Source organism: Oryza sativa, chromosome 5, assembly GCF_034140825.1.
Source record: "Oryza sativa Japonica Group chromosome 5, ASM3414082v1".
Lineage (NCBI taxonomy): Eukaryota > Viridiplantae > Streptophyta > Magnoliopsida > Poales > Poaceae > Oryza > Oryza sativa.
Window position 1 is genome coordinate 22,074,324 of NC_089039.1, and position 11,020 is coordinate 22,085,343.

Below are 11,020 nucleotides of genomic sequence, written 5' to 3' on the forward strand. Positions count from 1 at the left end.
ATGTAACGTAAGGTTTCCTTGTCAACGCTGGCCGCTGTGCTTCCTCTTTGTAGGCTGTTGTGGCACATACGGTCAAAAGAAAGGGCGTTTCCTGTGATACCGACCGTGACACACGCAGCGCCCGTGAAAATCTGGTAAATATCATCTCAGGGAAACACTGGTTTTCGATTTTCCGCCGATAATAGGACGATGGAACTTCAGTGGTCCCCTTTTTAAGATGAAATGGTTGCACCGCTCCAAGGACTTTTGCCGGTGTCTTTCGTCTGAAATTCGTACAAATTTCGTATACCAGTCCCAGACGTTATGATGTATCGGATTGGTCACATGGGAAATGGGCAGGCCAACTCGCATCTTGGCACGAGAGGAAGAGAAACCAGCACATGATTCTGGTTTGTGCGAGAGAGAATATCCAATGGTCCTACTCTGCTCACTGGCTCACACTGCATATGGGCGCGTTGTACCATAGCCCAGCGTGTGTCCAAGTACTATGAGTGCTAAAATGACCAATGGGGATTTTGTCACTGGGTAAATGGTGTAATAAGTGGAAAACTTTGGGCTGGTTTGGTTTTAGGTCTAAATTAGGCTTACCAATATTTGACAATTTTAATAGCATTTAGTGTCTATTTGGTTTGAAGCTAAATTTTAGCATACCTAAGAAAATAGGCCATTTCAACAATGAACTTAGGCTATTTTAGCTTTAATCTAAACACAACTTTACCTTACCAAAATTAGTCATACCAAAACTTGCCAAAATTTAGCACTTATAAAATTTGGTAAGGCTTATTTAGACCATAAACCAAACCAACCATTTGTCACTGGTCTGGTAGACAAGGCCAAAAGGAGCACTCCTGCAAGGTAGAGTGGCTTGCACAGCCCATTTTGCAACTTTACTAGTCCACTGTATGAAATACCGCTTGTGGCTGGATCACATGAACATATGTGTATCGTGTGTATCAGTGTATGTATATGCTCGATGCGCAAAGACCGGCTAATTTAGAGCTTGAGATTGGTGCACAGACGACATTCCCACTTGACACTGGATGACCCTGTTGGTCTCGAACTCTCTCGATCTCAAAAACAGAGGCGAACGATTGCAAATTTTCCATGCCAAGTGGAAGTACCAACTGGAAGCAGAAATGCATTAGATCCGAGGAGGATTACACCGAGATTAACATGACCTCTTTATTCACTTAGTACTATTATTCTTTTTGCTCAATCTACATAATTACAGGACGCAAGTTGCTATACACCATCCATCCATCCACGCCACCGTACCCCTGCCGACAAGATCGTCGGGAAATGAGCTTGCATCCCCGTATCCGTCCTCTTCCTCATTCCCGGCGAAATGCTCCCGTCGCCGGATTTGTGGAACGGGAGAAGCGGCACCGCGCGCTCTCCCGTATCACACAACTCACAAGCTCACAACTCACTCCACTGCCCACGCACACCTCTACTCAACCTACCTAAGTAAACGGAAGGCATCATGCGTCAGCTCCACTCCGCCGCCCATGTCGTCGTGTGCTCTAGGCGTCTCGCCGCGTGGCCGCCCCCGCGCATGCTGCACGAACTGGACTTCTTTGAATAGAGATTCTTTTTTTTTTCCGCTTCCTAATTTTCTGTCTGATTTCGAGTGGCCATTGTTGTGCCGGTGGCCGCGTCAATCGAGGGGGAAACATGTGTCCTCACCTCCGGTGTTCCAGAGGAAATGCGCGTAGGCGGCGGCATGGTGCGCGTTGCCGGGGTCGGCCGCGATGGCCTCCTGGTAGGTGTCCTCCGCCGCCGCGAGGTCGTTCCTCGCCTTCCACAGGAACGTCGCGTACCGGCTCAGCGCCTCCGCGTCCGCCGGCTCCGCGCGCACCGCCCTCTCGAAGTACTGCTCCGCCCTGCGATTAACGGGAGGTTAGACAAAATGGATCACCGTGGCGCGGCTCGGATGAGATGAGCACGACGGTCAATTCGTCGAACAGGTGGTGGGCGTAGGGTGAGGGGGCCTACCGGTCGTGGTCGTTCTGCACGAGGTAGAGGAACTGCGCGAAGTTGGCCAGGATGAGCGGGTTATTGGGCTCCTCGGACACGGCGAGCTCGTACCGCTGCTCCGTCCGCGTGTACTCAGCGTGGCCCTCCGTCTCGATCTCCGCCTCCACCGGTGCGACGAGGTTGCCGAGCACGTCCGGGTCGCTCAGCTCCTCTGCACGCGCGTTCTCCTGCATGTTCGAGGCCTCCGCCACCATCCTTTCCCAGATGGCCTGCTCGTCCACGGCCATACCAGCTCCCGTTCCCGCCGGCGGCGCTGGTTGCTGCGGCGCGACACCGCTCAGCCGAGCTAGGGATTCGTCCCACCGGTCGTCGCCAGTGGCGCCCGCGACGGGCCGAACCTTCCCGCCACCGCCGCTGCTCCCGCCGACCGAGGCGGCACGCCCAATAGAGAACGTCTTGACCGAGGCCGCGTCGAACCGCGGGAGGGATGGGTCGGCGTGCTGGGTGTCGACCACCGCGACAGCCGCGGAGGTAGGTGGAGCGGGAGGGATGGCTGCGGCGGCGGCGACACTGTGACCCATGGAGTGGACGGTGAAGTTGGCGAGGAGGAGCATGAGGGAGACCATGAGAGCCGGGGTGCCGGCGAAGATGTGCTGGAAGAGCCAGACGAAGGAGGCGTGCATCTCGCCATGGACTCGCGCCAGGACGCTCTGCAGGTCGTCGCCCAGCATTGCCTCCCGCATCTGCTGCAGCGCGAAGCTCTGCAGCTCCCGCACGATGAGCACCATCGACGAGAAGGCGCGCCCCACCGAGTCGCCGGCGGAGCCCAGCAGCCGCTCGTCCCACCGCGTCTGCCGCGCCACCAGCTGCTGCTGCTGCTTCTTCCGCTTCAGCATCCGGAGCGACAGAGGCATCCCGGCGCTGCTCGCGCTGCGCTCCACGCTCGCCGGCCACCCGCAACCCGTGGGCTGCACACCCACCGCCGCCGCGAGCTCCTCGATCCGCCGCAAGAACTCCGCGTCCCCGCCCCCCACGCCATCCAAACTGGCGCTCAGGGCGCACCTCGCCGGCTGCCGCAACCCGCGGCGCCGCGCCATAACACCGGCGCCCCAATTAACCGGGGCGCGGGATCTCGCGAGCCCCGCACCGCCGAGGGCGGGACGCGAGGAGGATGTCGAGGGCGGCGAAGACGAGGCGGAGGAGCGCGCGCACGGGGATGGCGCGACGGCCGCGACCTGGAGGCCCATGGCTCTCTTCTGCTCCGCGTGTGGAGGGGCGCCTCTCCTTCCTTGCCTCCGCAGGGGAGGTGTGGAGATCGCGCGCGGCCGCAGAAGAGAGGAAGCCGCTGGCGAAGGAAAGGAAAAAGCGTTGGGGGGCTTTTAATTAAGGGGGGCGTCCCGCGTCCCGGTCAGCCTCCGCACGCTGGCGCTGGCTCGTGAGCGGTCTAGTGGTGTGCCACTGTGTAATGTAAAAGATTGTCTACCTTTACCGTATTGAAAGGCCATCACTCACCAGGGCAGAAGTATATACATTTTCTTACTTACCGCTACAATATGAAGGGTTTGTTCCATATTTAAAGTATTAAACGTAGACTAATAATAAAATAAATTATAGATTTCGCTGTAAACTGCGAGACGAATTTATTAAGCCTAATTAATTTATCATTAGCAAATGTTTTATGTAGCATTACATTGTCAAATTATAGCATAATTAGACTCAAAAGATTCGTCTCGCATTTTTCATGCAAATTGTGCAATTGATTTTTTTCGTCCACATTTAATTCTCCATGCATATGTCCAAACATTTGATGTGATGTTTTTTTGCTAAATTTTTTTAATCTAAATAAGGCCCAAATCAGGAATTTTACATCAAAACAATCTATACGAATTCCCACTTAATTGTGCATATATCTTTCCTACTTAACTGTGGACATATCTTTTTAGGGAGCGTGTAAATTTCCGATGACTTAAAATTCAGTCACTTTTCCCATCCTTTGATGGCAATCCAACAATTTTTATTGCTTCACCCTTTTATCTTGTAAAAGGTTGAACAATATATTTAAACATATAAAAATTACAAGGAGAGATTGAGGCGGCGGTCGGCATATGCTCGCCGGCGCGGTGAGGGACGGAGTGGTGATGTTGCTGTCCTCAACGGCGTGTCGACTTTTGACCATGAGGGTGGATCCTCTTCCTCATCATCGTCCCATCCATCTTGTGCCCGATCAATGTCGCTCGACTACCAGGTGGAACGGACATGCCTTTGGCACCATGGCCTACACTCATCATCGTCTTCTTCCATCTAGCAGGCTTTCTCTGACTCGTGGGGTTCACAGGGCGAAATCGCTAATAAGCGATTAAACACGCGTCTCTTCCCCCGCACGATGCGCCACGTGGTGCGCGCGGATGGTGGGGGGTGTGGAACGATGCGTGGGAGGGAGGAACACGCGCACGATTTTTTTTTTCTGTTTGGTTGTTTCCGGTTTTTTTTGTTGTTTCCGTTCAGCTTTTCTATGTTTTTTTTAAATTATTTTGGTTTTTCTGTTTCAGTTCTTTATACAACTTTATATTCGTATATATAGAAACTTTATATACGTATACAAACTTTGTATACTTGCATACATATATACAAAGTATGTACACACGTATACAAAGTTTGTGTTCATATATATATTTTTCTATACCTTTTTTTAATACATTTGTATACAAACTTTGTATATATATACAAAGTTGTATACACGTATATAAAGTTTATATACATATATAATTTTTATATACGTCAAAAGCAGTAGTTTGTAGGACTACAGTAGCAGTACACTAGAAGGGGGTGCGTCGAGGTCAAACTTGATATTTCACCCCATGTTGGCAGTCCCACTTGCCATGTTATATAGGCCGAGTTTAGTTATAAACTTTTTCTTTAAACTTCTAAGTTTTTCATCACATCAAAATTTTTTTACACACACAATCTTTCAACTTTTTCGTCATATCGTTCCAATTTCAACTAAACTTTCAATTTTAGCGTGAACATGGGGGTGATGAAAATCTAAATAATTTTTTATCCAGCGGAAAAAAAACATAGGAGCAATTATTAAAAGTGGCATTTGGAGAGTGGCAAATAGTTGGATCCCTCATGTGTAACTTGGTACCGTGAGGCATAGATTATAGTTTTCAAAATAATAGCTATATGGTCTTTTTTTTAAGAAAAAAAACATGAGAGAATATATGGCTGAGTTCGGGAAATGGAGCGACAGTTAGTTAATGATTTATTAAGCATTAGCTCAAATAAACTTAAAAAATAGATTAATATGATTTTTAACAATAACTTTTCTATATAACTTTTTTTGCAAAATACACGCCGTTTAATAGTTTAGAAAACGTACGCGCAGAAAACGAGAGATGTGAGTTGAGAAAAGTGGGGAAAGAACACAACCACAGTTTGCCTCTTGCCACATGTTTTTGATGTGCATTGGGCCAAAGCGATAAAATAATAACCCACAAATATTAAATCAAGCTTACTATAAGTCCAAACTGCACAAGATAAAATAAGCACCAAAATTTATAAAATGCAACCCGAACGTGAATAATCTATTGCCTGAGATCTAAGCTTGTTAAAAACAAATCCAATGCTTCTCTAAACAAATTCACTCCACACCTTTACAGAATGTATCATCCAGAAATTTATTACACCAATTGGTAAACCAACCGAAAAAAAACTCGAAATTCAACTGCTCCCATATTTCGATTACATGCTTGAGCAAGTGGGGTAAGTGGGTGAAAAGCTAGAAACAAAAATACTACTATGAGCCTGTTCAGATTGTAGGAAAATAAACCTTACTAAAATTTAGTAATACTAAAATTTTAGCAATATGACAATATTGCTAAAATTTTAGCAGGATTTCTTATGTATTAACTAAATTTGGCAACAAACTAAACGTAGCCATTTTTTGTAACTTTTTTAAAAAATAGTATGGTTGAAAATAGATCAAAGTGAACAGGCCTTATTTTTTTTTGGAAGACTCCACCTGCTATATAGTACTCACTCCGTTTTGAAATGTTTAATACCGTTAACTTTTTAGCACATGTTTGACCGTTCGTCTTATTCAAAAACTTTTGTGAAATATGTAAAATTATATGCCTACATCAAAATATATTTAACAATAAATCAAATGATAGGAAAAGAATTAATAATTACTTAAATTTTTTGAATAAGACGAACAGTTAAACATATGCTAAAAAGTTAATGGCGTCAAACATTTTGAAACGGAGGGAGTAGTATAAAAGAAAGCACCGCTCCTAGTGTACATGTATACAAATGCACCACTAGCAAGTCCTAGAGCCATGAATCCACTAACCTAATCATATGATTATGTGAACGTGATAGGCCGTTAAGAACTTGATAACAGCTAATAGTGGCTTACCGACCCCAAAGCCAGAAAGGCGGCCGTCAGGTGCATCGCACCCCTCCGGAGAGCGACCGCTGCGAGCCTTCACGCTCAAGCTGAACGCGAAAACTAAAATAAACCGAGCCAACCTGACGTACTAGTGCCGTCGTTTCGCGGGGGTCTCGCTACACGCCGAAGCGGTAAGAAAGCGAGGGGGAAAAATATCAAAATATCTCCGGCGAACGGACGGCCGCCGGAGACGGAGAGCGAGATACACCAGCAGATGACCACCAGGCTCCAACCTGGGGGCTTTGTACGGATCGGCCCGGACAACTCGCGCCGGGGAGGAGGAGGTCGACCTCTCTCCGCTCGTTGATCGGACGGCAGGGAGCGGACAGAGCGCGCTGATCGGACGGCGGGCAGCGTTGGAACGATGGGTCCTGGAGGGTTCCGTTCCACGCGCGGCACATGCGTAAAATGCGCACGCGCACCCGCAACTGTAGCCTCTACAGTGTGTAAGCTAGCTAGCGCGGTGGAGCCGTGCCTGTCAGGCGTGTCGTGTGCCGCCTCGGGACGCGGGAGAGTTAAAGGGGGTGGTGGGTGGTAGCCGGTAGGCCAAGCTGGATCCCGTTCGCTGGGAGGAGTAAAAATTGGAGTTTTGTTCTTCGTTTTCTCCTTCTGTTTCGTCTTGGCTGAATACGGTGTATATTTGACGCTGAGAACACAATTTCGTACTTACTGCAAGAAAGAGCAAAAATATCTTATCACGAGGAATGGAATCTTCCGAAGTTACTGAGTGAGTGAAGTGCATGGGTGGTCTTTAAACTTATCTAGGTGTATTATCTAGGTCACCACACTCTCAAAACACATTTTTGGTCTTTTAACTTGTTTCGGGTGCCATCACTAGTTCAAACAGTTCTTAACCCGCCCCCCATGCGCCAACGTGGCATGCCATGGTGGATTATCGGTGGTCCCACACGAGGGTAGAGACCAACTGACAGGTGGGGCCCACTAAAAAGTGGCGCATACGTGTTGGTGGGGTCATGTGGGTCCCACATGTCGGTATCTCTCTCTCCTTATTCTTTCCTCTCCCTTCTCGATTCCTCCTCTCCTTTGCTGTGCTATCTCGTTCCCCTCTCACATTTGCGCGCACCCGAGCGGGAGACGGCTGGCGCGCAACGGCGTGGGAGTGGCGGCGGTGGCGATGGAATGGGAGGCACGGTGACCGGGCGACGTCGGTGCGGCCGAGGCTATAGTGGCGCGGCAGCACGGCCGAGGCGATGGTTGAGCAGCGGCGCACACGCGGGGCCAGCGTGGCCGCACGCGGCGGCGACGGTTGGGGAGATGGAGCAGAGGGGGAGCGGTGGCGCGGGAAGGGTGCTGCCGTGGGGCGATGCCGACAGTGGGAAGGAGCAGAGGAGGAGCGGCGGCGGCCTGGATGGAAGTGGAGACGACGGCGGCATGGATCGCGGTGGTTACCCGGTTGGACGAAGACCAAGGCAGACAAGGGAGGAGCACGCGCGGGCCATCAACGACCTCCCCAACGAGCTCTACGACGTCGCCTGGGACATCGTGCTCATCGACGGGCCATCCGGATGGAACCTGACCTCACCGGGGCAGATGCCGTCGAGGCAGAGCTCGCCTGCGCGGTGGAGGAGATGGGGGAAAGGCCTCGACAGCGGGCTCGCCACGACTGACAGGGGAAGGGGAGGGCCTCGATGGCGGTGGCCCGGGTGGGAGCTAGCCGGCATGGCGGATATTAGGGAATGCGGAAGGCCTTAACAGGAGTGGCCTTAGCGCCGCCAAATCGTCGGGCGTCGTCGAGCTGAAGAGATGGGGGCAGCCTTTGCCACCCCTGTCCCTCGGTGGCGCCATCCTCCACCTCGCCCCTCTCCCTCGCCTGACTGGTGAAGCGTCGCCGCCGCCGTCTTCCAGGATTTCTCCTCCACCGGGCGGTTGTCCGGTGCTAGACCGCGGCCGTGGTTGCCTGCTTTGTCGAGCTCCCGATGGCCACCTCGTTGGACTTGTGCCCGGCGCCGGTGGCGGCGAGAGGTCGAGGGCTTGTGAGCAGGGGCAGCTCGCCAGGGATAACCAGGGACGAGCTACGGCGGCCAGCTCACCAGCAGCCATGGGATATCTCTTTGGCAGCGAGAAGGAAGAAGGAGAAGAAAAATAAAAGGATTTTTTAGTGGGCCCCACCTATCAGTTGGTCCCTACCCTCATGTGGGACCACCGATAATCCACAGTGGCATGCCACGTTGGCGCGTGAGGGCGGGTTAAGACCCGTTTAGACTAGTGATGACACACGAAACAAGTTGAAGGACCTCTCATGTACTTCACTCGAAGTTATTTGTGCAACTGCAAGTGCGCATCCTAAATAATCCTCAAAGGACTAAATGAGTACTACTTCCTCAATCTCAAAATAAGTGTAACAAATTAATTAGAGAACTGTTCAAAATAAATGTAGTCTCTATTTCAAAATTAGAGGACTGCATTTATTTTGAAACATGGAATCAGAACGACTTATTCTTTTTGGTTTCGTGAGAATTAAATTTCAAAATATATTATTCATTTAATTTTGTTTTACAAATATTCGAGATGTAATTTATTTAGCAGGAATATACTATCCTTCTCGCATAACCGGTACGTGAAAACGAAGTGGCACGATGATAGCCCCGATCTCGCGGGGCGAATACGTGTGCGGTCTCGCGGCAAAGTCGCGAGACCGAGCTGTCTCGCGCGGCCAACGAGGGATACCGCCGCACCAGCGCCAATCATTATCGGATAATGATCCTGATTAGCAATTAAGTAGTAATTAGCTAATCTGATTAGTGGTTAATTAATTATTATATAATTCACTAATAAATAATTAATCACTAATTAATTGCTAAGAATTCACCCTGCTGGTCTCGCATGATGGTTGTGCGAGATCAACGGTATATTTTTGCTAGCGAAGTTTTGTTCCGAATATTTGTGAATAAAATAGAATGAACAATATATTTTCAAATTTAATTTGGTTTCATGAGTCTTGATGTTTTGGTCACGGTTTTCAAAATATACCTTCGATCATGTACATTTGGAACACAAATAGGAAAAATATACAATTTTGCTAAAAAGCACATTTCAAAGCAAAGTATTATAAATGATAAGAAAACCAAAGAAAATGTCTATTTGGTTAGGTCACAAAAATTACACATGAGTTAGATGAGAAAAATAGAGAAATAATTTTTTCAAGAGGTGGAACTCTCGCTAACCTTGCTCCAAAATGTATATGTATCAAGCCATTCCAAAAGAATTTTGTATGATTTAGAAAGCTCCAATTATTTGTTTCAAGTGGCCAAATAGGAAAACTTGGTACATGATTGAAACTCTAAATGTCTCCACAAGTTCTTTTCAAATACAACGGATACCTAATTTATGCGCAACTTGAGAGTTGGGATACATTTTTTTTTTGTCCATATTGTGCTAGAACGAATCGCCAATTAACGGTGTGGTTTTTTTCCATGCTGGCGACCCTACTTACAGTATTGTACGGTGAAACGACATGGGACGTTGATGTACTTGTCGACTGAGGTCCCGTAGGTGGAGCTTGAAATTATAAGGTTTGTTTGAAGTATTTTTAGTAGCCGTGTTTTCCTTAAAAATCTTCAGCTTCTCTAAATAGTATAGATTTTTATTTAGATTCTAAGAATTTATAGTTATAAAATCTATAAAATAAAATAGAAGTCAGAAATAAACTGAAAAACTCAGTTTTTTTTATGAAGATTCTCATAAACTGATCATCAATCAATTATTTCTTAGAATATTAAGCTTTTTCTCAAATATGGCCTGAATCACCTTGTGAGTTAGCTGCCGATAACAATTTAACAAAATAGAATTCTTAATTTTTATTTCTAATTTATTCTCTATATTCTGTAGTTACTGATTTTCTTAAATCTAGATATATATGAAGCTAAATTAGTTAAAGAGTTGGGAGATGACATCTACTAGCAGCTGGAGTAGTATCTAAACATGTAGGCGCAGTAACGGTTCAGCCGTTCAAGGTAGCTGCAAGCCTGCAATCAAAAAAGATAACTGTGGAGGATTTGTAGTGTTCGGCGGCCTCTCTCCGCCGTCCAATATTTTTGTCAGTGCCCCACACAATGATCAATGATGTGAAGGAAGTCTGGATGGACGAACGAGAGCAATTGATCAGTCATGATGTTGACGACTAATTAGCAAAATTTCATTTGACGTATATGTAACCAATACAGTATTAGATTCGTGACTACAGTAATCAATAAAGTTTTGGGTGGTACTCCATGCATGTTGCATATCAACCTTACTGGTGCGATTTACGGCTAGCATTCCATGCATGACAACCGTTTCAGAATATCACTACTACTTATTTTTGGAAGGACGCGATTACAAAGCTAGTGGTAGCTGTATTGTCTAAACCAGCTACCACTCCATTTATAAGAGACCCTACCCATCTATTATATGCTTCAACTAAAAATTTCTCTTAAACTACTTATCCGATCTACGATCCGATTACACCATTGTGTTCGTAACAATTAAATCTTTATAACAAGATCTCACATGATTATATTTTGATAAAAAAATATAAATTACTTTTATGATATATCTAAATTACTTTTAGATTTCACTAAATTACTTCTTAGA

The 11,020-nt window shown here is 47.2% G+C and overlaps 1 protein-coding gene across 2 annotated transcripts; it reads right to left on the bottom strand.

Annotated features, from left to right (window-relative positions):
- Nucleotides 1-1,157: 1,157 nt before the first annotated feature.
- On the bottom strand, nucleotides 1,158-3,327 carry LOC4338950 (uncharacterized). Of its 2 annotated transcripts, none has more exons than XM_015785092.3 (3): nucleotides 1,996-3,327; nucleotides 1,687-1,883; nucleotides 1,158-1,558 (listed from the first exon to the last, which is right to left on the bottom strand). In XM_015785092.3, the coding sequence occupies exons 1-3, from the start codon at nucleotides 3,222-3,224 to the stop codon at nucleotides 1,524-1,526; spliced, it is 1,461 nt and encodes a 486-aa protein (XP_015640578.1). In that variant the 5' UTR covers nucleotides 3,225-3,327; the 3' UTR covers nucleotides 1,158-1,523. The 2 variants fall into 2 exon arrangements, with proteins under 2 accessions (XP_015640578.1, XP_066166622.1); XM_066310525.1 differs by having other exon boundaries at nucleotides 1,158-1,567.
- Nucleotides 3,328-11,020: the final 7,693 nt, after the last annotated feature.